This window comes from Oryctolagus cuniculus, chromosome 3 (assembly GCF_964237555.1).
Source record: "Oryctolagus cuniculus chromosome 3, mOryCun1.1, whole genome shotgun sequence".
Lineage (NCBI taxonomy): Eukaryota > Metazoa > Chordata > Mammalia > Lagomorpha > Leporidae > Oryctolagus > Oryctolagus cuniculus.
In genome coordinates this window covers 177,534,731-177,561,657 of record NC_091434.1, presented here as the reverse complement: position 1 = coordinate 177,561,657, position 26,927 = coordinate 177,534,731, and the positions used below count along the sequence as shown (strand labels likewise).

General features: G+C 36.1%; 1 protein-coding gene across 1 annotated transcript in view; it reads left to right on the top strand.

Annotated features, from left to right (window-relative positions):
- The first annotated feature begins 1,946 nt into the window (after window positions 1-1,946).
- CNTNAP2 (contactin associated protein 2) overlaps window positions 1,947-26,927 on the top strand; it is a 2,389,242-nt gene continuing 2,364,261 nt past the window's right edge. The window contains exon 1 of the mRNA XM_008258071.4: window positions 1,947-3,153. Coding sequence (XP_008256293.2) covers window positions 3,057-3,153 — 97 coding nt within the window. The 5' untranslated portion in view covers window positions 1,947-3,056. The remainder of the gene's footprint in view (window positions 3,154-26,927) is intronic.

Genomic DNA, 26,927 nt, shown 5'->3' with positions numbered 1-26,927 from the left:
CATGGTTACTTTATAAGCAGATACATAGTCAGACATGTGCAATGTGATGATTTGCTCTGCTTCAGAATTCCATTGGTATGAATATCATCACCAAATGCCAAACCAACTGGGCCACTGGATCTTGGACTGTCAACTTCCCAAATCATGAGGTTAAATAAATACCCATCCTTCATCAGTAACTTTCCTTAAGTATTTTGAAGTAGTAATGAAAAGCTGACAATAATACAGGTGGGTAGAAGGAAACTTTCATTGTATTCTAAGAAATCTTTGATCTTGAAATCATTAAAGTTCTCTCTCTTTAAATACAACTCCAGATGTTCATTCTGAATTAACACAAATTGGAAGCAAAGGTAGACACACTGCAAATAAAACAATAACTTTCAACCCTGCATTAAATGCATCATGGTGCACTGGAAACAGATAAAGGCAGTTGTTTAGCTCATGCTATGACGAAATAATACCATACTCTATAATATGCCGGTGATACAGGATAGTTACACACGTGCTATTGAGAAAACTTTGTTTGTTTAGCTGTTTTACTCATTAACATAAATGACTAAAAAGCTGATTGGAATCTATTTTTGGAGAAAATTATACCCTCAGGTATGTCACTTTCTCCTACAAAACAATTAAAGAGATACATATTTCAGCTCTTTTTTATTCAACACCGTAAGAAAGAGAATTGTTTCAGATCTTCTTAATTTACCTGCTGAATAACATCCATTGAGACACTGCAATGATGATACTTAAATTTGCTGTTGTCTTCTTTTTTCCTCCCATTAAGCATACTTTAACGCCACTCTATTGGCATTTAATTCAATGGTTAAATAGGTAGACATAGTTAAACAATCAGCTACTCTTAAAACTGGTGCTTTCCAACTCTACTTTTTCCCACGATTGGTTTTTTTGAGAGCTCAGAAATGGTTGATGGAAGTCGTGTATCAGTGTGTTTTGGCAAGTGTTCATCGACTTTTGACAGTCTGTGGTAATACAAATAGAAAAAGGGCATTTTATAATCCATAAGAAGGCATTTGCCGTGTTATTTTATAGGAGAAATGTTTTATGGCATGAGGATGCAGTTTTTCCCCTGTTGGTCATCTGCGTGTTTCTTCATTTTCCAGATCTTACCCAATCTGCGGTTCTTACTAGGACAGTGCATCCTTTTAAATCAATAAGAAACAAAGCTCAGATAAAGAATGCTGAATCAGGCCCATTAACACCATACTAATTATGCAGTGAACGCACAGTACTGTTTACAGTAGACGTTTCCGAGACCTAACCACCACATTAAAAACTCAGAGTCTATTTCAGGAGTAGGCAAGTCTCCATAAAAAATTTATTCATCCTCAAAGGCAAATGCTTATTCATTGCATTACATTGAAAGACATGGTTACTCCTACTTTGCCCTCCCTAAACATCATTAGCTATTTAGATGACCAATAATTTTTAATTGTGTCAGTACAGCCAATGAAAGGATTGGCTGTGCAGAGAGATAAGAATCCAAGTACTTTATGTAGACTGGATGGCAGGAAACCCTATGGAGGGTGGAGTGTGGGGAGATATGTGCTGGGGAAAGGGGCTTGAGATTTATTATAGAAATTGTCAAATGTGCAAATAAAATCTAGGTCTCCACACATTCTTAATTCTCAGTACTTGTGATGTCTCAGATACCTTGATGTAGTTATCCATATGCCTGCTTATTTATTTCGTCTTGTGTTTATATCTGTTTGTGTGCGTGTTTGCCTGAATGTAGTTTTCCTGGCAGCAGCGTGTTCGGTGTACGGTTGCCTATGTATGGGTATGAATTAAATACACATGGAAAACATCTGCATTCGTGGCGTCTGCAGTCCTCCCTCGCTGCTTCTGTCAGTCGGGATGTTTAGCTCCGTCACTTGGTGTTAGGACCACTCGGAAGACCTGCCTGTCGGACGCCTGATTGTGGTTCCCGGGAGGCCGGAGCTCCGGGAGCCTGTACCATCTCTATCCGAAGGGGAGGAAAGAAGGAAAAGAGCAGGCACCCGAGAGCGGGGGTTCTCCTTCCTGCAGCCGGGTCCAGGGCGGCCAGGGTTGGAGCAGGGTTCCAAGATTACACCGCAAACCCCCAACTTCAGCACCGCGGACAGCACCACCTCCCGCCAGGGGAGAGGCGCGCGCCTCCCTACTGCGCCCCCGCCCCAGCTGCTGAACCCGGGCCCATAGCTTCCTCCTCTCTTTTGCTTCCAAACCAGGCGAGGGCAGGGCAGGCAGACGGTTTCTGACAGCCAGAGGGGTACGGTAAGGAGAAGGAGGTGGCGGTAGAGGAGGAAAAGGCGGCGGCGGAGGAGGAGCCGGGGAGGGGGCCCAGGAAGGAAGAGAGGGCAGGGCTTGCCTCCGCCTCGTTCGCCCGGGTTTGCAGGCGCTGCTGGCGGCGGCCGCGGCTCCGGCTCCCCGGCGGCGGAGGCGGCTGCCGCTGCTGCTCGCGCTGCACCTGCGAGAGACGCTTCCCCGCGCCGCGCAGCGCTGAGGCCGTGCGTGCGCCGCCGGCTGCGCTGCGCGCTCCGCACACACTCAGTCTCTCCATGTGAGCTGACAGCCGATTGGAAACCCCTCCGAGTCACGCTGCCCAGTGGCGAAGGGAGCGCTCGCCCGCAGTGGCAACAGCAGCACCGCCGTCTGTCTTCTGCAGCCTCCGCTCTCGGATCCACCACCCCCATCCACTTCCTTTGGTGATTTTTTTTTTTTTCCCGAGGAGAGGGCGGGGTCGGTGTCAGTCCCCTCCTCTCTCTTCCCCCTCCCTTTCCTTCTCGGTTTGAATTTCTTCCTCTCGGCATTTCACTGGCTCGCAGAGCAGGAGGCAAGACCCGCACGCAGGGAGAAGGAAGGCTGAGCCGCCCCTGCTGCTCCAAGCCCAGAAGAGCTGGAGCCTGGAGGGGCTGCGGGCAGGCGAGGAAACGGAGGGGGCGGCTCGGCGCTCCCTGGTCTTCGAGGACAGCCCATCTCCCCTTGAGAGCCCCGCGGAGAGACGCACTGCATCTACGCAGCCAGCCTTGGGAGTACCGCCGCCCGGGAGGCGCAGGATGGTGGTGGCCGCGCCGGCCGGCTGCGGGGCAGCGCTCTGGTTCTGGATGGTCAGCAGCTTCCTCTGCAGAGCCTGGACAGCTCCCTCCGCGTCCCGTAAGTAGCGCTCTCCTCCCGCTCCTCCGCACTGGAGCAGTTTCAGTGCCGCATTGATGTTGGGCACCCGGGTACCAACTCGGAGGTGCGTTCGCAGTTCTCGCCCCCTGGTTTGTGTGCGTCTCCGCTGGCACGCACTTGCAGCCACTGCAGCACAGAAACTCCGAGTCCAGCGCGCTCCGGATTTAGGGGAGAGGGTGCTGTCGTCGGTGGCGTTTCTGGAAAGTTGTTCCTGGTCTTGGAGATTAGATGGCAACTGCTCGGTTAGAGTGATTCGTGTGGCCGGTGGCTTCTTGGGAGTTGTTTGTGCAGAGAGTTCAGTGCATTTGCTTAGGGGCGTCAGTGAATGAGAAGTGAAGACCATGGACAAATAAGTTTCTTCTTGTTGTTTATGATTTTATCTTAATTGAAACGGGTTTAGAGATGGAAGGGGACCATATTTTAAACAGTCTGAACAACTCTAGATTCTCTTTAACCTCCTCTGTCTCCTTGAAAAGTTGAGACTCGTTTAGTACTTGCTTATTAAAATTGAAGACCGTGAATCCATTATTGTAACTTCGGCTGCGTTGGTCTGTGGTGGTTGGATGTAACGGATGTGACCTATGCAATCTAGGATTTGGGACAGTCAGTGCAAAATGGAGTAATGAGCAGATTTCTTAACAGCTTTCAGGAAGATGATGCTGTTCCACATGTATGTTTCTGTGTGATTTAACTGCTTGGTTTTTTTTAAAGACTGCTATGTTTTCATGAGGTTTAAAAATAAATGGAAGACATCAGCCCATTTTTCTGCATTGCTTTTGAAGTGAACACTGTATGTATAGAGAGGAACTGCCTGATTTCCCCTTTGGCTGGAAAGAGTTAAGCCCTGGAACCATTGCCTATAGGAATCTTAGCATGGTGTTCATAAGCATATACTTGTTTCTGAGAATGAGTAAGTTGGTAAACAGTTGCCATGGAAATTTTTAGACCTTCAAAAGGCATGTTTTCCACTTAGGGAAAGAAAGTTCAGTATTTTCCAGCATGCATCCTATGTGAAGCATTTGGGATATGTTTCTGCATCTTTGCCTACAAGTTTATACTAATGTTCATACCTCAATGCATACATATTAATAGGAATAGCATTGAGAAGGGACCTTACATGGTGCGGCAAGGAATCTAGTACATATGGTATCATACGATGAACTAGTTCTAGTATTTTGACACCTTTTTCCAAGTATTGGTTATTCTTTTCTTGCAATGGTGGGCATATACTATATGGCGATCTAAGCTTGTATGAACTTGAACAAAATTTAATTTTTTGGTCACTTAGATTAAGCTTGAAAAAAGTTACATATTGTCATCATCTTTTGTCATTTTTAGAATTATACTGCTTAGTATTAAATTCTACACAGAGAGGTAACTATATCCGTGGTTAACTGTTCTGTTGAAATTTCAGTTGCCATTTCAAAGTTTGGTGACATTGAACTTGCTGCCACTTTTCTTAGAAAATAAACTCATTAAAAGTTAAATATATTTTTTTGAATTTATTTTATTGAAGACCCTAACACCAGGGATTTCTTTCTGGGTTCTGAGTTTCATGTTTCTCTATTCTTTATTTATGCGAGTCAATCTGAAATGTTTGCCGTGTGTCAAGAATGGCACACATGAAGTCACTGGGTTAATATATTTTAGGACTGGAAAAGTTATTATTTTAGAAATACTTTTGTTTTTACTATTTAGTTAGAAATTTGTGATAGAGAATATAGAAACTATTACTTTTAAGATAGTTCATAGTTGGATATGATTATTAAGCAAGTGTTTTCTTACTCTTCATTGATTAAGCGTGTGTCATGCATTAATTGAGATGGCGTTTTATTTTATTTGCCTTCCTACTGTGTAACAAAACTAAAGTTGCCATATGTCCTGGAAATGAATGAAATAATAAAAAAATGACTTTAGTAATTAGAAGGCCCTTACATATTGAATACTTTATATTTCAATGTATTTTTACTCTTAATGAAAATTTTTGCTTACAATATGTATAAATATGAAGAAGAGTATGGCAATTGTATTTTTAATGCTAGAACCATTCAAAGAAAAAAGTAGTAACTACATGGATCTAAGATAATGAACAATTCAACCAGGAGAGGTCATCACAAGACAAAAAGTAGCATGGGAATCTGAAAGTAACATTTTTATTTGATATATATTTAAAATTTGATGACTATGCTCAAACTGTTTCCAAATAACTTTTTAATACAGTGGACATTTTTAAATGGTATTTTTTTATTTTGTAATAAATCTATTTTAGATATGCAGGCACTCATAGCTTATTTCATTTTCTCTATTGTTGAAAAGTATACAAAATTTATTAAAACTATAGTTTATAGAAGTAGAGTAAAATAAGCTGTAAGAAAGTTTGCATTTAGGATAGCCAATAACATATAATTTCTTTGTATATAGTGAAAATTGGTCACTACTAAGCTGATGGAGTCATAGAACTCCTCGTCTTGAAAATGTATACACACAGGACGCACACAGAGTTTAAAAAGAATCTTTTATTCTCAATGAATTGTATTTATTTGACCATATGAAAAAGACCTTGACCTAGGAATCTGAAATGATGAAGAATTTGGACTAGCATTAAGTAAATTAACTTCTTAAATTTTATCAAAATTTCACTTACATTCAATTTCTTGACAAAGGCTAATTTGTACCTATTTTGGATAACTATTGACTATTTTACTGACTGTCACATTTGGGAAATGTGTTTTCAATTGATCCAAATACTTTCTAACAAATATGAGTTTACATATATGTTATATACATATATAGTGTATATACACATTATATATAAGCTGTGTAAGAACTCAACTTATGCATGTTATCTGTGTGCATATATATGTGTGTGTATATATATGTACATAACATATATATATATATTTGGTAAAATCCTTTAAATGCATGCTTCAAACTGTATAGATAATCAGATTTGTTTAATACATGGCATACTTGAGTATAGGTAATGTGATTTACATGTATATTCATACATTTTCTAACATGTTATTCAAGGATTTTAACTTGTATTTTCCCATGCAACAATATCAAAATGTGTGTCAGTCTATTTTCTCTGTCCTCAATTCATATACTTTACCCCAAAGTGTACTTTAGACATGAAATATGCAAATAGATATAAAAGCAAATTTTATTAGCATATATTGAGTTTTAACATACAGATTGGTTTGTCTTAATAAAAAGAATTTATTTTTTTTAAAATTTTAGGCCAGCAAAATTAATTGGTTAATGAAAATTAATGACAAGAAAATTGTCATTTGCTCATTGGAGAGTAATACATAATCCACTTTTTTATAGGAATTGATAGGAAATAAGAACAGTGTTCAAATTTAATTCCTTTACCATCAAGATAGGGTAAAATTTGGTAAAAAATGAATCCAAAAATTTAATATAGTATTTTATTAACCTTGACACAAATATAGGTATACAACAAATCATTTTAGGTGACTGCATCAAAGTGATTGTTATACATCAGACATTAAAATTTACATATTTTAAGTGGCAAAAACTTTCAAATTCTAGAACTTCTGTGAGATTTTAATTGACTTTTCCACATTAGTAAATGCTGGTGGAAAACAGTACATTTTTAGAAGGGAACACATATGTCTGATGTTCCATTTCATGATTGGCTTGAAAAGTGAAGAAAATATGATGTGCTTATTCTTGTCTTGCTTCTGTTTTTGTTTTTAAGTAGATATTGCTTATCATTGTAAGTAGTATGCAAAGTACGGAGAGATTCTGGGAGCATAAAATCTTAATCCCTATATCGTGTGTGATTTTTCTTTAAAAAAAATGAAGTGTATATTGAGAACTCAACTTATGCATGTTATCCATGTAGTAATTGATGTAAATGGGTTCAAGAATTATAATATGTATTTCTCAGATTCCCTCTTCCTGATACTGGCTTGATAAGTGCTTTATTTTTACCATTTTTACTACTTTGAAAACTAAACGACAGGGTACATAATAATTTAAACCTCACAATTACAGTGGTTTATGAAATAAATTTTATATTTATATCTACATTATTAAATAAAAAGGCATATTATCAGTGTTTTTAAAGTGATACATATTTTAAGATAAGTGGCCTTCCAAAACTTAAAGTATATTTCTACAATCATCTAATATTGGGACATTGGAAGAATTTGTTTATTTCTGATATTTAATATGTAATAATTGTGATAAAAAGATCTTTAAAACGTCTTCAACTTCTTAGATGAAAAACTCAAAAAGAATACTTCTGAGTCATCAGTTAAACTACCAGATTTTTCCATCTCCTGAGATGTACAGAATCTATATGTTTTAGTTCTGACCAACTACAGGTGTTGCAAGGCTGTGGAAGTACTTCTCTCTCCACCCTAATCACTTTTCTGAAACCCGAAGACAGTTACAAATAGAAAGCAATATTTGTGACTCTTAGGGCCTATGTCAAGTTTGCTAATTCCTCTCCATGTGAGGAGGAGTCGCTGATCTGACAAATGCATTTGAAAGGGCTGGCTGCACAAGGCTGGGTCCCTTCCTCTTCCTTCTAGGTTGCCTGCAGGTGTGTATTCTGCTAAAAGATACATGGATATAGTTTAGCTTTCCAAGAATGATAGTATGAGAGACTTTATTCTTCCTATAGCTTGAAGGTCTGTTTAATTTTAGAATTAATGTTAATGAATCCCACTGTTGTCACACACTGAAACCCTCTTCTGTATCAGAAATAATTGCAAAAAGAGTAATATTTGCCATCTGTGAGTTTACTCAAGAAAAGAAAGGATTACTGTGTATTGTACCTACTAAAATCCCAAAGATACTGTTTTGCCAGTAATAAGATTATTTAGTATGAAACTTGAGAGAATTTCTACATCTCCTAGAAACCAATAATGAGTAAGACTTATCTGCTCTGATACTGAGATGGGGAATTGAACTTAATCTAATCATGACCTCCAAGCCTTGTCATTCATTTGTTCATCATGGTCCTTTTAGAAATACTTATTTCAGAGAGATGCTTAGAATAGGATTTTTTTTTAAAATCTATGATTAAAACATTAATGTTATAATTATATCCTGGTTACAGATTAGTAACTATATATGCAATTCCATCATGTTCATGTAAGTAGCAGGTAAATTTCATGTTTTAAGTTAGTTGTAACTTCATGTGCATCAGGAAGAGTTAAATTTATTATCCTAAAACAAAGAAAGCATCTACACATAGAAATCAAAGTTAACTGTTCCTTAATTATAAATATCAAAAACATCTTATTAAACTGTTGGTTACTTCAATTTTGAGGTAGACTATTCAGAAGAACAGCTTGAAGTAACTGACTTTTTAATAACACTCCAGATTTCAAAACCTCCCCTGATAGTAGGAAATCTGAAAATAAAGATGTAGTCATTGACTTTGGGTTTGCTTGCTGAACATAACATATTTTTTGGTATAGTATAAAAGTGTTGAAGAAACATGAAAGAATTCCTGAGAGCCATATTCTACATTTGTCTTATAATTTAAGATTGTTTGTAACACCCTTATAAACATTAACAGTAATATATGATACATGCTCTAATGTTTTTATGTTTAGAAAATTCCCGAGTACACTTTTATTAGGAAAAAAATATCCCAGAACATGCATAAGTTCTGTTTTGCCTTTGCTAACACATTCACCCTGTTCATTTGCACTGGGATGGTGCTGTGGGACTGTAAATCATAGAAATTAGCAGGCAGAAGAGGTGTGACCTATATAAACATTGTCAGTTTCACTAAAGCTGTGCTGTGTGGAGCCTGTAACTTGGAATCTGGTTGTATAAAGTTTAATTAAATTCAATAAGGATTTGGTTATCTCTCTGCATTAGAGGTAATGCTAAAACAGTAGATAAAAATGAAAAATTTACCCTGACTCATAATTTTCTGCTTACTAATATTGTGATATCACCTGTCATTCAATTACAACATTATTGAAAGAAATACACGGAAATAAGTATGTACTCTCTAAATTAATAAGTAGCTTATTAAGTATGAAATACTATAAAGTGCTAATTGTATATTGTAAATCATACAAACTCAAGTGATTTTCTTGAATGAAACAAACATGTAGATTAAATTGTATCATTCTGTTAACTTATTTACTAGTCTTCTCATACTTAGTGGAAATCAAGTTATTGAGCAATATTAAAAATAAATGTTTACTTCTCTTTATGAGGAAACTTCAAAAAGTTCATGGAAAGTGTAATTAAATGAGTTTATTTTGGGTCAAAATAATTTTAACTCAAAGTTTTTTTATGTGACTTGGAAAATATATATTATGAAAAACATGCATGGATTTCAGAAAAATTGGTACCAAAATAAACCCATATTTTTAATGCCATTTTCATCAACTTTCTGAAGTTGCCTTGTAACTCTTTCAAGGAGTAGACAAAATTGTTGAACAGAAGAACAACATGAAAAAATTTCAGTCTGTTAGTTTTACATAGAAAAACTATAGCACTTTTAGGGTAACATTTGTTTAAAACTTCCTATACACATTAGAAAAGGGCTAGTTCTGCAATAAATTATTTAATTGCTAGTAAAGTCTAAATCAAAATTTACATATTATATTATGAAACATGTTTTGGTTCAAACAAAAATAATATATCCATAAAATAAAATATGAGAATCAATTTTTCAGATGAGTAAATGAATATGCCACATTAATATTTTTAAAGCTAATCAGTTGAAGAACACATAATAGAGGCATTCTTTTTCTTCTCCTTTGTACCTAGAGTTATACAGAAGGCAAAATTTACCACTCCGCCATGCCATTTTTCTTTGTGAATTTTAACATGACCACAGAAGCTTTCTCAGCAGGGTATGCTGGACAGCCAGATAGAGATCCATCAGATTTGGTCTGTAAGTGAAAAACATGGCTTTTCTACTATTTGATATGAAGTACCATCAAATAGCATTTATTGTCATTTAAACTACTTGACTGACCCCAAATATTGTCATATGAAAAGAATGTGTAAATAAAACTTATTTATGAAATATAGAAGTTTTAATGGTAGCAATGAAACTTCCAAAAATATTATTTCATTATGCCTCATGCACTTCTGCTGTGTATGTGGGTTTTAGTCAAATATTTAACATAACATATATGTGTCCAAGGACTAGTGAAAACACATGCTATCATAGTTCATTGGGGTTTTTGCCAATGATCCATAGTATGCAATTAAGAATGGCCATTTTATTATCAGCGAAATTAACATTGTGTCAAAGATAAGAATATGACATAATTGGATACTTACATTGCTTCTAACATTAAAGTTGCAAAAATAAACAGCCTTATTAAATATTCTATATACTGATGGGCACCAAACAATGGATTGCTTGATCAAAGACAACGTACATAATTTTTAAGAAAAATTTTTATTCGTTTCTTTGAGAGGTAGAGTTACAGAGAGAGGTCGAGACAGAGAGCAGTCTTCCATCCACTGGCTCACTCCCCAGATGGCTACAATGGCCAGAGCTGTGCCAGACCAGAGCCAGGAGCCAGGAGCTTCTTCCTGGTCTCCCATGCAGGTGCAGGGGCCCAAGCACTTGGGCCACCTTCTACTGCTTTCTCTGGCCATTAGCAGGAATCTGGTTAGTAAGAGGAGCAGTCAGGTCCAGAACCCATGCCCATATGGGATGCTGATGCTGCAGACATAGGCTTAGCCAACTATACCACAGCACCAGCCCCAAAGAGGGTGTATATCATTTTAAAATATTGCTGATTGAGTTTTACAAATACTCAGTAACTTTCATTTTCAGAATAATCACTGAATGTGCTCTACCAGAACTCCAGGCAGCAATAGATACTATCTACACTTTAAAGTCTTTTTATCCCTCAGCATTGTATAAACATTTCATACAGGGTTTGTTGGGTGCTTGCTTCAGGTTGGGCATTACGCTTTGCATACACTAATAAATTAGTTCTTACAACAGCGCTTCTGCTTGCTGATGGTAAATCGGAGGCACACCATGAAATAACGCCTAGATCACCAGGATAATCTAGTTCTACATCCTCGCTGAGAGTAAAGTAGTATCTCACTTTTAGAATTCTCTAATACTGAATTACAGCTGGCATCTAGCCAGCGCTTTAAGTGTTAATTTACTGCTTGCATGGAATTAAAAGGAAATACCATATCGCCATAATAATTCTTGTTTTATTATTCATTAATCACATTATTATATGTCTTGATGACTGAAAATTGTATTGGTAAACAGGAAAATATATTTGATGTAAATGAGAGAACTCAGATGTTCCAATATAAGATCATTAAATGATAAATAAGATCTCATTTATGCTCTTCTTCTTCAAAATCAGGTACTTTTACAGTGTAATTCCATCTTTTGGGTACTGTTAGTGAATATTACATAAACATTTATTTAAAGCTACATAAAATGTTTGTGAAAATGTTTTATCAAGTATCAATAGCAGCCGTGTTAAAATCAGTTTTCAGGGAATTTTACAGTCTGTATCTAAAACTGTGAATGTTATAGCCATTACTAAAGTTAAAAGATAATAATTGTTTAATCTATAAGCTTTGTTTTGAGGATCCATTTCACATAACATCTAATCCATAAAGCTTTTCTTGAGAGTCTTGTTGAAAGGAAAAATCTCGTTTGCTTTAATGGAAGTGGGAAAATATTTGTCTCTAAAGTAATTGCCGGTTTAAGCTATTAAATATTTCTTGCTCCTATTCCTTGCTCTCCATTCCTCAAACCACTGCTATGGTTTGAAGGTGTTCTACATTTCCATAGAGACATTAATTTGGGAGACTCTCTGCATATTCCTGCCTCTACTCTGCTAGCTTATCATCCATATCAATGCCAAAAATACTCTTCTAAAGCACAGATCTTCATATGGATGCCACATCTCTGGTTCTCCCCTGCCTCTTTTGTATAGTCTTCTCCCACTCCAACATGTGTACTCTAATTGTACCTGAAGTCCTTGCAGTTTCTCCAACATGGTATGTTGCTGCTAGTCATATTTCTTTTAAAGCTTTCACATTCTATTTCCTCCTTTGAATACCTATTTCTGTGTTAGAGTGTTAGGGAAGTTCATTTGTGGTCCAGTCTTCAAAACTTTGGATCAGATGGAGGTACCACCACCTACATGTGGCAGCCTGATTACAGGTAGAATACCGAGACTACAATAATGAATTTCTGTGGCATCTGGACTTAGAACAATAGAATGGTGACAAATAGTGCAAATGACCTCCAGTTATCTGATAGAAAGTACCCTACAGTGTTGACAATAGAAGGAAGACAAGAAATGCACATTCAAAGGCTGAAACTCTGATGATTGTTTTGCCTTAGTTTGTTGATGAGTACAAATCTACCATTCAGTGGAAAAACGAAACCATATATGAACTCTCTACAACTTACTCTACCCTCTACCCTTTCCCTGTGCGCTTTTACTTTGTAGTGTTTTCTATATGTTACTTAAGTCTCATGGTTGGTCACATTTCTTAAAATTCAAGTTTGACTGCCCTTTTTAAAACATTGTTTCAACAAAATGTGGTTATTTCACTACAAATTCAAGACAAGTGTAATTATTGTGCCTAACAAGTACTTTAAATAGAGTGACTAAGATGTCAGCAAATCTTATAAATAATAGAGGTAGTTGCTGAGAAATTTGGTAATTATATGCATACAGTGTATAATAATCCAGTGGATGAGCTGATATTGACAAAGTTGTTATGAAATGTCAGTGAATTTGATTTCAACATATTATTATAATAAAATATAATTTGATAAGCACAAAAAAGTTCTTATATTTGTTTTGCTTTTATTTTGTACTTTCTTTTCCCCTATATCTGCAGTCTAGCAAAGCCTGTGTCACATCTTTTTCCTTCATTCTGAGCCCTCAGCTATGCCTAGTAAAACACAAGTTACTTCTTTTTCTGTTAGTTCACAATTTGAATGGACAAAGCCTCCATTTCTTTCTCAACATAAGGGTGTGGTTGTATAAAAGAGACTAAACTTCAAAAACATCTTTTATCACTCTAGGCAATATATTGATTGCAATGAATTCATTGCATAAAATCGACCCATTAGCTCCATGCTGGGTTATTCAAAGCATAAGGATATTCAAAAGTTTTAAAGCCCACTTGTTTCATTTTACTACAGTTTTTGCTTTAATCAAGTTCTCTTTTACAATGACCAAAAATTTACATCCCTGTAAATTCCAGTTAGTAGCTCTAGCTGGGTTGCTAATATAATAAAAGCTTAATATTAACCTGGTAGTCTACTGCCATAAAATATCTACAAAATATCTTTGCTATAGTAGGGTCCAATTAAATACAATTTTTGCACTTGCTACTATGTTTTTATAGATAAAAACTAATAACTAAAGGATTAGTATATTCTGTAAGGTAAGGTACTGTGATTTATAGTAATACATATTCTCCAGATTAACTATAACACTTCTAGGTGTTCAGCCAATGTTATATAAATAATTTGAGTATTAAATTTAATTAAATTTAAATGGGTTAATTCTGTATATAAATTGTGTCTGAAGTACACATAGGTTGTACCAACCACTATAAATTGAATTGGTTTTTGATAGCTAAATGCATTGTAATAAGCATTAATATAATTTTATTATAATGTAAATTACAAGAAAGTTTATCTGTAACTAATCTTGAAATTTCATAAATCTGTCCTTAAATCTGACTTGTCTTTGTGCATCAAAATATAAAATGAAATAGATAAGTATTTCAGAAGTAATAAATAATTATTTTAAAGAGTAATTTACACCTATTTGCTTAATATGAAATGCAACATATGAAATGCAACATATTCTTGAGGTTCTATCTGTCCAGGACTATTAGGAAAATATCGCTATTTGAGTGCCCTTTCTGCCATGAAGACCTGTCTAATGTTACATAATTATTATATACAATGACCTGAAATATTTTAATTTAACAAAGACTATATTATCATTCAAAATGTAAATTTTTGGAATATAACATATGTTGTTTCTCATGTTTAGAATATAATTAGCAAAACTAGAGTCATGTATCCCCTTCCAAAGAAAGATTTCATAATGCTACAAATGAAAAATGACATTGTTTCTGCTATCAAATTGGCATCAATGGGGCTTTTATAAAAGGCTTTCAGATCTGCTGTTTGCTCATTTATATGTCTATAATTATAGTATTTAGAGCCTCTCTCACACTGTGTTTGTTTCTACATATTAAAATTTCAAATGGCAAAGGCACAAATGATGGAGCCAAAAGCAAGTCATGCTGATGACTTGAAGTGCCAGCTTCCTAGAGTTCTCCTCGTGAAGAACAATTGTTAGACTGCTCAGATACATGCACTGAACATCAGTGTGTTTGGGGTAGCATGGTGCCCTAGGTGGGGGTCAAGACGTGTGTTCTCATTATTTTATTACCCATCTTAGAAGCTTCCGCATAACACATGCAATTTTCAATATTTTAGTGGACAAAGAATTGTTCAATAATATACTTTTTAAAAAAAGTTGCAGATCTTATGATTTCTTTAAATTTCATAATAACTTGAACTGCTCAGTTTGCGTTTATTGAAATGATTTATTTGTTTATTTGACAGTCAGAATGATATTTAGAGAAGGAAAGATGGAGAAAGAGAGCTCTTCCATCTGTTGATTCACTCCCCAGATGGCCACAATGGCCAAGGCAAGGCCAATCTGAAGCCAGGAACCAGGAACTTCATTTAGGTCTCCCACATGGGTTACAGGGGCGAAAACGCTTGGGTCATCTTTGCTGCTTTCCCCAGGCCGTTGGCAGGGAGCTGGATAGAAGTACAGCAGTCCAACAGGAACTGGTGCCCAGATGGGATGCCCGCATCATAGGTGGCTCCGCCCATTGTGCCACATCGCAGCCCCTTCACTGCTCCTTTTGGAATATTTCATCTTAATAAGTTACTGTAATGATTAAGCATGATAAAACGGAAATTAAAATTACTAAATAATCTCAACCAATGCAGGGGTAGGTTTATCAGTGGGTGATTAAGGACACCCAGTCATTACAACAGCATCAGGGGAAGAAAATTCCGAGCAAAAAAAGACAGCTAAGCTAGTCAAACATTAGCCAATTTTGCCCTCATTCTGTTCAGGAGATATTCAGTGGCTTTGGAAATGAGTTTTCTGTAAAATATACAGTGAAAACAAATTTTTTGAAAGCATGAATGGGAGTGCTTTATATTTCAACAGTAGAAAGAAAATAAATCTTCACTAGTTAGAAATAAAGACAAAAAAGCACTTATTGTCTTCTGTAGGATATAATTTTTGCTTTAGCATTTTTATTAGGAAATGGGCACTATGAAAACTTTATGCCCTATGGAAGATGAACTTGACCCTCGGCCAAATTTGACTATCTAGAACAACAACTCTATAGATTGCTTCATATGAAATACACAACATAAGCTTGGTTATGTATGCAGGAGGGCATTAATTTAATTGCCACCTTAAAGTATATCCAGTTGCTAAAAGATTTAGGAAATTTGTTTCCATTTCTGTTTGCTTTTGTTTTTGCGTAGGTGTCTTTCATTGACTATATGAATGTGAGATCCTTGAAATCTACTTAAAATGTAAAATTTATTAGGCAGACTTCTCCTAAGCAAATGGAAGTTGGAATTCTTTATATGAATGTTTTGTGAATGACTTTGCATATGTTAATTTATTTACCCACCAAGCATGAGTTTTAGACACTAGGCATTTTCTCTGTTTATTGTCTGTGTCATGATGTTTCTGTTGTCAAAGTTACTCTTCATAAAAGTGAGAAGTAAATAATCCTTTCCTAGGATCACACATTCTATCCTAGAAGCTGCTGACATTTAAATTTTGAAGAAATTCATGACAATTGAGCCATAGGAATTTCAAAATATATTTCAATAAGGTTTAACTGTTAACTCTTGGTGAAGAAATGGGAATGTTAAGTGAACTTTTCTGTTCTTCAGTACATAGTTACATTGTGTGTATTTGATTTCTTTATATTTATATAAATTTTTATAATTATGTCATCAATATGAATTGCCCAAGCAAATCTAATATCAAAAAGGAGCATACATTTCATTACGTAGAGAAATTATTTTCTTCCTGGATGATATTGTCTACATGAAAGATGGTTCCATACTCATTTAGAAATGTCAATTCTGACACTGGTAATAATTCAATTATATTTACCTTAGACAATCTTGCTGGGGAAATAACTTTGGTCATTTAACACATATGGATGTTATTGAAAGAATAAGCATCTTTAAAAGGCAATCTTGTAAATAACCTTTATGTCAAGGTATATTGTTTATGACTGACTTTAAAGGAAGTATATTAAGTTTCACTATGTCTTATTCTTTCAAATTTTTTCTCATTTTTAGTAAGATTTTGATGAATTGGGTTGCTACATGCATTGGAATAGAAACATACGTTTCTTTTTCTCTCACTTAACTTTTTTATTATATAAATTTAAGGTGTACAACATGACATTTTTGTATGCATGTACTTACACATGTTGAATTAAATAACACATCCATCATCTTACATAGTTTAATTAGAGAGGTACATGTTCATAAAATACTAGCAAGTCAAATATTATTGTAAAAATGAACCTTGAATTCTTATTATCATGAGACTCCCTGGGTTATATGCCCATTGTCTATTTTCATGGAATATAAAGTTATAATAAGGTTGTTTCAGAATTTGAATAATACACTCCTTCATACAGAGAATAATATAGAACTTACTATCCATTATTTTAAGCTTTCAATATCTTTGCAGCTTAACTTTGCTACATTGCTTACACACAAAAGGGCATCTTCGTGAGATTTGATGTAAGATAAACCATATTCTACAAGTGTTGGATGGTTAGGTGTCTATAATAATTCCATGCAGTGTCTGTATCTGTGTATCTCAGAATATAAACTGTTGAGGTCTGCTCTTTAACTAATGATCAGTTCACACTGGCCAATGGGTCATGTACGGATGTTTGTTGGCATCAGGTGATAATCAGTGCTGGCCACTGCTGCAGCGGATACTGCGGAAGTAAGGGAAAAAGAGCTCAGAACTTCTGGAGCAACATCACTCATAGCCTCATATGCATTCTACAGGACTGGAAGATTGAAACTCAGTAGGTCTGCAGTGAAACCTGCAACATTTCTAAGGCTCCACAAGATGCTATTTGTATACTTTGAAATGTTCTTGACATCTTTCTCACTTGCATCTTCTGCCTCAATTGTGCAGTGCTTGAAAGGAGAATGTAGGTTTCTTGATTGCTTTGTATTATTAACATGTGAATTAAGTTTATATTTTAAAATTATAATTAAGAACCTAAGAAGAAATTACGGATTTGATTTTGTTAAAATAAGACCTCTAATGTCACAGAAATAATCAGGGAGGAGTTTAATTATAATTTTAACTAAATAACTGTCAATACAATTACAGTGTTTAACCATTTAATGCAAAGATTTTTATTTTAAAAAATCAAGTTAGAAAAGACTGCACCGTGGCTAAATATATAATTCCTTAAATGTTTTCTAAAATATTATCTAGTTAGTTCTTAGTGAGTACTATACTTAACAGTTTTTATAATGGAGTTGTGTTTTCCAAATTAGACTTAAGATTTTTCAGTAATACTTGCTTTTCATAATTACATGATTTTAATATCATGAAACTAAAACCCATTACGTAGCATGTAAGAGAAAGACATCCTAGGAGAGAAGATGTTCTCGGGTTCTGAACCTGTGCAACTTTACCTGTGGATTAATGACAAATGTCACACCTTTAGCATTTTTCTTCTGGGAATTATGTGAGAAAATAGGTGCAAAAGGATATTTTTCCCATTTCTCTGAAAATATTATGTACTTTGTTCATGAATTTTAAAATGACATGGAAGTTCTGAAGAATAGAGCGTGGGGAGGGCCTTCCAAAAATTTCCTGGATACTCTCTCTCTCTCTCTCTCTTTCTCTCTCTATCTCTCTCTCTCTCACTCTCTCTCTCTCTCTCTTTCTCTCTCTCCTTTTAAATCAATTAACTTTTGGTTTGATGTTTTTCTTGTTATTAATGAGAACCCCTACCATGTAACTTTCATAAGTTATGCATTATAACTTATATTTTAATGCTACTATTAAATTAAGTGATGAATGATCATGGGATGAGCTGTGCAGACACATGCAATGCATTGAACAGTACAGACAATATGAAGAAAAATGCACTATATGAGTGAAAAGTGTAACTTTTTGTTTTGTTTTGTTTTTACCTAGAAACCTTTTACTTAAGGTATACAAACTTCATGCATTTCATATACGCAATTTTAGGAACATAGTGATTCCTCCCATCTTGCCCCTCCTCCCACTCATCTTCCTCCTCCCTCTCGTATTCCCATTTTTATTTTATTACTAAGATCTATTTTCAGTTAACTTTATACACATAAGATTAACCCTACACTAAATAAAGAGTCAATTTTCAATGTAGCTAATAAACAATGCACTATATATCAAGATTACTTCTCAGTGTATCTTTCTCAGAATGAGAGCGTGTGTCATGAGAATTTATTGACTCCACATCATGATATTTATAACCCACATAGCTAAAATGCTTGATAAATAAAATTCATCAAAATGGCCAATAAAAAGCATTAAAAGTCACATTTGTAAGTGGCTTAAATATTCCATGCTTCTTAACCTGAATTCAATGTGAAATAATTCTGAGATATTAGGAATGTGACTGTAAGCTTTTATCAAATATACCAGCTTCATTATTATTTTAATCCCCAATCAGGTTAATGGAGCCGCTTTTCCACCACTCAATGACTTAAGATGCTATGCTTTCCCCCTACCGATGTAAGAATTCTCTTCTGATTGTTGACTCTTACATGAAAAAAATTGCAAAAATCTCTAGGAAAGATTATGGAAAATTTGTGTGTAATAGAAGATACAATAAACTCCTTCATTTTAACAAAGCATTTCCACTTTTCTTCTGCCTTGGTGACTAATTGCTAAATAAATTCTATTTATGGCAGTTATCGTTCATCTCTATCAATATACTCACTCCATTCAGTCTGTCAGTTTTTAAAAATATTGACAAATAGAGTACTTAAAAGGTAATCTATAGGAGTGAAATTGACATTTTGAGATTCAATGATTTTTAACAGCCCTTGTCTCAACTGTTGAGGAACAGTGTTTTTTTCTTCATACTATTTGTTGAACTGTTAGTGTAGAGTTAATCTTATGAGTATAAAGTTAACTGAATATAGATCTTTGTAAAAATTAAGAATGGGAATAGGAGAGGGAGGAGAGAGAAGGGTGAGGAGAGGGTAGAGTAGGAAGTGTCACTCTGTTCCTAAATCTGTATATATGAAATACATGAAATTTGTTTACTTTAAAAGATTCTAAATAAATAACAGTATTGGTTTGTTGTAAAATGTAATAGGATTTTGTATAAGCCAGGTGTAGGCTCAACCAAGAGACTATTTTGAAAGCTTGTGGCCGGCGCCGTGGCTCACTAGGCTAATCCTCCGCCTGCGATGCCTGCACACCGGGTTCTAGTCCCGGTCGGGGCGCCGGATTCTGTCCCGGTTGCTCCTCTTCCAGGCCAGCTCTCTGCTGTGGCCAGGGAGTGCAGTGGAGGATGGCCCAAGTCGTTGGGCCCTGCACCCGCATGGGAGACCAGGAGAAGCACCTGGCTCCTGCCTTCGGATCGGCATGGTGCGCTGGCCACAGCGCGCTGGCCGCAGTGGCCGTTGGAGGGTGAACCAACGGCAAAGGAAGACCTTTCTCTCTGTCTCTCTCTCTCTCACTGTCCACTCTGCCTGTCAAAAAATAAAAAATAAAGCTTGTAGAATTAGAAGTGTTTTTATATCAGTTTTCTCACTGGTGAAATGACTCAGGCTCTTTGAGGGGATATTTAAAAGGTTCATGGAAAATGCATATTATGAAAGCACTATGCAAGTGTTTCAAAATACTTTGTATCAAAATGAACTGATCTTTTAATTCCATTCTCCATGATGTATCCTAGTAGTACTTTTTTAAATCTACTATATGGAAGGAATCAGATGACCTATGAAAGCACAGTGATTGATACATTGTAGTTATTTATTCACTTCATTATCTTTGAATAAAATTAACCTGTAATTCATAAGCGGTTTTTAGGGATCCAGCCTTCCTATTAGCTCTGGCTGCTCGCCCGAGCTCTCTAATAGTCTCTTTGCAGCTGCAGGGGTCTCACTCTAACAGGTGTAATACTTCATGTCTGTCTCCCTTCTACCTTTAATTTAGTTGACTGGCTTCTTTCATTTCGTACTATGACTAAGTAGGTTTTTGCCTTTTCAATTGCTGAGAAAAACCCTATTTTTAAAAATTCCATCTTGTGGACAGTTCACTGCAGCAGATGAACTAGCAAAGAGAAAATGAGATGTCCCTCTGTGTTTACAAGAGTAAAGAAGTAGACGAGTTCTTGTACAATTCCACTAACGAATGGCAGAGACTCCTTGTTCTTTGACTGCAGACACGGACATGATCTTCCTCCACCATTTATGGTAGAGGGGAAAACATGAAGGAGAGCATTTGACAAAGGCAAAGTGACAGTGATATTGAATTCCTTGCCAAAATATATCAATATGTTTGGCACACTGAAACATCTTTGTCCCTTCTCTTTTTCTTCTTTGATGTCTTTTTAAACCCATTTCTAAAAAAAAAAAAAATACCCAGAGCCTCACTCTGCTTTCTGATTACCCACCACTTATCCTGCACCCCATCGTACAACTTCATCTCTGTTGCCATGTTACCCTCTCCTGAAGAATCGAATACCTGTTGTAACTACGGTCTCACAGCTGTCATTAAGTTCCATAGTCAAGGAAATAATTAGCTGATAGTGGGACGGACTATTTGAAGCACATTCTGATTTACTTAAAAATGCTGGCATTTCAGTTCATGGTATGGAGACAATATTTTTGTTGAGCATGAATCTTCACTTCAGTAACATCAGCTTTCTCTCTGTATCAGCCATAAGTGTGGGGGGAAGAAAGGGATGTGGTGTACTTTCTCCTCTCCCTAATGACAAGATTGTCAAAGGAAGATTCAAAGATGATGTTTTGAAAACCTGCTGTGTTGTTTTTCTCAGTTATAATGAAGAGTAGAGTGGAAACAAAAACCACTAGAATTTCAGGAAATCCAGGCCTGCTCACACAGAATATGCTACTATCCCTTGCTCATAAGATTTGTGCAACTGAAAAATCCGCCTAGAAATATTTGAATCTAGAACCTAACTCAAACTGTAAGTGAGATACAAAGTATATTGCCTAGCTTTACCATCCCCATTCTTAGGTACAATTGCTGTGCCAATGGAGGACACTTTGTTCCTTCTTCAGTTACTGAGTTGACACCATTTCAGAAATTCACAAATAATAATACTGCTTGTGTGTCTGAGTTACAAATACAGCACGTTTGTGTCAGTCTGCATGTGTAGCTCTTCTACTCAGAATGTTTCAAAATATGAGTTTCTATTTTTGTTGTATCCTATAATGTGGTGGTGCTTGGATACTTAAATATTGAGATCTATTTTATGCATATAGAAATCACTTTTATTTCATTGAATGATTAATGTTTAAAATTTGTATGCACAGAGATTTATTTTACATGGATTCATTTCAGGTATGTAAAAAAAAGTTAACAAATGTTTATTGATATGAAGGAGGTGTTAACATTTGGTAAGGTTAAGAATCAGCTTTTAGAAGTCTCATCATGACTGTTTTCCCCGGGTTCCACAGCTTCTTATTGCAGACTGAGGGACAGATTGTACTGGCATAATCTTTTTTCAATTGAAGGAGTGTGATTCTCAATGCAAACGGAAATTAGTTTGAAAGGGAAGAAGGTTACTCTACCTCCATTCCAAGGATTGACTCAGCCATCTGCCTGTTGGTTAACCAGAAGCAAGCTAGCCTGATTGTGAAACACTATCAAAAGTACAGTTCACCATTGGCATGGAAAGTTAACATTTGTATGTAAGTGGTCTGTATTTAGGAAGCAATTATATCATTAAAAATTGTGGATTCGTTTGTAGATTATTATTATTATTATTATTATTTTTGACAGGCAGAGTGGACAGTAAGAGAGACAGAGAGAAAGGTCTTCCTTTGCCATTGGTTCACCCTCCAATGGCTGCCGCGGCCTGCGTCCTGCGGCCAGCGCACTGCGCTGATCCGATGGCAGGAGCCAGGAGCCAGGTGCTTCTCCTGGTCTCCCATGGGGTGCAGGGCCCAAGCACTTGGGCCATCCTCCACTGTACTCCCTGGCCACAGCAGAGAGCTGGCCTGGAAGAGGGGCAACCAGGACAGAATCCGGCACTCCGACCGGGACTAGAACCTGGTGTGCCGGCGCCGCAAGGTGAAGGATTAGCCTAGTGAGCTGCGGCGCCGGCCGTTTGTAGATTATTTTTAATTGCAAGATTATGCGAGGGGACTTCAAACAGTTCATGGAAATTGTGCATCATGGAAAAACTGGATGAATTTCAATAAATTTTTGCACCAAATAAACTTACCTTTAATTCCAATTTTTTCATAAACTTTTTGAAGTATCCTAATACTTTCCAAGAAAACTCAAGTTTAATGATTTTTAACTTTATTTGGTTTTCTTCTGAAGCAATAAAATTTTCTTATTGAGTTCTATTTGTGAATTTAAATAATATGATTATTCTTTTTTATTCATAAGTTCATTATGTATTAATAAAATTTTATGAATGTTGCAGCTTCCAAATTTCTGTAAGACTATGCATAGCTTTCTATATAGAAAAATTGAAAATCTAAATATCATGCATTTCATTTCAATGTGAAGTTTCAAAAGAAACTTGTGAGGCATTATTAAGCTTTATAGTCTTTCTTTTCAAAAACAAAGATTTACAAATTTATTTCAAAGGCAGGACAATGAGGGGAGAGAAAGAGAGAGTGAGCAAGAGGGGAAGAAAAAGAGAGAGAATGTCCTTCAGACCTTGGTTCACTCTCCAAATGGCCAGATCTGAGCCTGGATGAAGCCAGGAACCCAGAATTCTATCTCGGTCTCCCACATAAATGTCAGAGGCCCAAATCCTTTGGCCTTTTCAGATGCATTAGCAGGAAACTGGATTGGAAGCAGAGTGTCCGAGTTTTAAACTGGCACTCCAGGCAGAGGCTGAACCTGCTGAACCACAATGTAGATCCATGCATTCATCCTCTGAAGTATTATTTTTAAATCATGTGATTCACTTAGAAAGATGATCTCAAATAGTGCTCCATATTGATTCTCTTGTTGATAATTCAGGGATCTATCTTCTTCTTCTTCTTCTTCTTCTTCTTCTTCTTCTTCTTCTTCTTCTTTTTTTTTTTTTTTTTTTTTTTTTTTTGTCTCAGCTCTGCTCATGCTAAAGTTGCCCTGTATTCCCTCATGATTAACTCTCACCTGCATTTAACTTTGGCAAAACTACTGCATCCCATATATTAGAAATATTGGAAGGTGGGCATCTGGTGCAATGGTTAAGACATCACTCGAGAAATCAGCATCCCATATCACAGTGCCTGATTCAAGACTCAGCTCCTCTGCTTTCTATGCAGGTTCCTGCCAGTGCCCACCCTGGGAGGCAGCAGATGATGGCTCAAGACCTGCGTTGCCCATATATGGGGAGCAAACCAGCAGATGGAAGATCCCTCTTTGTCTCAGTCTTTCTCTATGACGTTGTCTACCTTTCAAATAAAATTTAAAAATAAATAAAATAATAATATTCACAGTATGAGACTCCTAAGAAGACTGAGGCTGCTGCTAGATTATGAGCAGCCTGATTTTCTTTTTTTTTTCCACTCTGTCTTCTACACATTGTGTTCCACAGTTGTGTGGGCAGTGTGTGTACTACATTTCAGCCAGGGACTTGCCCCTGCAGCTGAGCACTTTAGTGCAGTGTACAAACTGTACAGACATGAGATGACCCCAAATAAGATGTTAGCAATGAAAGAAAGGGGGAAATCAGAAAGCACCTAGGTGTTCAATGAGGTAGCGGTTAAAAGGAAATGATTAAAAGTTTATAAGAAAACAAGAAGGGAGCAGTTGAGAGGGAGAAATTAAAGACAGAAAAATGTATCCATAGCTAGTCTAATCTCATGTTTCATAAAGTTCATGGGTGATGCACTCCACCTCTTATGACAGAAAACAAGCATTATGCTGAAAACCCCATGAGTACATTCTGTATGAATTTTCACTTCATGTTATCCTATTTGGGTTTCTCTTCTAATTCTGCATGAAATAAATAAATCTCTCAGCTTATAGTAATTGAAGGCCATCCTGCTATGACTGTCAGATTTCTATTATTCTCACATTAGGAGAAAGAGGGAAGTGTTTACTCTTCATCTTTTGTAATTTGAAGTATGTATTCAGAGCTATTTTTGAAATGGCTTTAATCTAAAATTATTTCTTTAATTCTGCACATAAAGACCAGTATCTGGAAGGGCACAGAATACTGAATGTTGTTGTAGATTGAGGAAATATCTGCCTTTTTGCTATTTTTCTATTTAGCAGAGAAATAAAATCTGTTGTGTGGAATGATTTTCCATACCTTGAGACACCAAGTTGCAGAGTGGCCGGTTGCTGGGCACTGGAGTCCATGGAACTGGCTCCCTCTGGAGCTGCCCTGTGTGACTGTGAACAGTGGCTCTGTGAGCCCCGCCTGCAGAACGACTTCATTGCTGTATACATTCTTAAAATAAAAACTGAAAACTCAAGAAAAATTTCTTCAAATTTTACTCTCTTTTGACTATGCCAATTTAAAAGTCATGGAAAATAACAAACTTCTCCTGAAGTCACAGAAGTAAGAAAACAGAGAGAATGGATTGGTCTTTGTTAATGATATGGCTAAAAATAGATGTTAAGCTATTAAAATTTTAGTTTTCTATGAATGAGTACAAAAATCTCATTTCCAAAAATGTCACATTTAAATTATTCTGTCTCATTTGAGTCCTCAATGGATTATGTGCAGTCATATGATTATAACTCTTATAAACTTAGTTTTATCCAAAAGATGTGACATTCAGAAACATATAATTTTGAAATTCTCTTCAGAATATCTTGAATTATAGCCCAGGCTTAATTTTTTTTTTTTGGATTAGTGGGTGAGTTTGTGGTTTGTGTGTAAAAATCACCTTGGATACTTTGCTATTATTTGGTACACTGTAGTTACAATCAGTCAGTCACTGATATTGAAGTATTTACCTCTTATTATGTCCCTATAGACCATTGAACATACACTCAAGTTCATCCACTGAAAGGGGAATAAAGGGAAGGTAAAGCATTTACATGGTTATTATTTTTTATTTCTTCCTGCATCTCATAAATCCTATATTTTTTCTCCTTTTAATGTTACTTTCATCACTCTCCCCATTAAAAACTTTTGACTTTGCGACTCTACTCACATGGATGATGAAACTAAGTCATGCATTCCCACAAGGAAAATGTGAACGCATGAAAGAAATAGCTTCATTATGAAGCAAGAAAAGGCAAAATGAAAGCTCCAGATGACTTTTCCAAGCTTCAGAAGGTGGGAACAGGTAGATCTGGGTGAAGATAACTCCTCTGAAGAATTTGATCAATTTGATCTCTGTGCAATCATGATCATATATAACATATATATTTATGTATAAAGCATATGTAACATAGGTAGTAGTGAACCTACTCAATCCCAAAGTGATGATAACTGATGTTGTTTGACAAAGTCCAATGCAAATGCTACTGATCTTTTTCATGGTTGAAAGAAATGACCACAGCTCTGACCACCAAATCCTCAATAAGAGAAAGAATGAAGTCAGGGAGAGTCAACAGCTGGGTCATCCTTGAGCCCTCCTAGAAGTCTCATTCAAGGACGTCTATTTAGGTATCTTTGTGCAAAAGGAGTCAGGTGCCTTCTCTTATTTCTAAATGAGAGTAGAACATAAGTGTCAGCTGGTCACCTTGCTATCCCAAGCCAAGCTGAGGACCTACTAATTAGGAAGAAAAGTAGATACTGCACAGGCAATTTGAAATCTCTACAGTAGTACTTTTGAGAAAGGAGAAATGCTATATTTGTGTTAGAAAGGTACCAGAGTCTTTTTTGTGTCCCTGATGTAGAATGAGTAGGAAGAAAAATTGCTGGTGTTTCCCAGTGGAGTTACACAGAAAAATAAGAATTGTTCCCCTCTGCATGGTAAGTAGTTCACAGGTATGTTGTCCATGTTCTCTTGCACTGACTGCAGTCCCACAGCAGTATAATTCTTTTTCTACAAATGGACTAGGGATAAATTCCCATCGAGGACAGACCTCCACACTGATTTCCACTTCTGAAAATCAATGTATAGAGTGTGGGAACACCGTGTTTGTTCAGAAATAGAGTGTTTTGTTGTGCTATTTCTTGAAGGCAGGTGAACCTAAATCTAGCTATCTAAATGGGACAAAAAGGAAGGTTTTCAAGAGTTTGTATCTGTTACATTGTTTTTTTCAATCTCTAGTATAGAACTGCATGTTTAATATATAACATGGATATGTTTGGTTGAAGATTTCAAAAATAATAGAAATGAAATAGAATTTCAATCTATAAGTCTCTAAATGGTATATTTCTGTTGAATACATTGTTCAACTCAAAGATTGGTAGATTAAAAGTGAGCACAACTAAACTATAATCAGTTGGAAAAGTGTGTTACTTATATCAGAACATTTTATTTTTTTAAGATTTAATTATTTTATTTTAAAGTC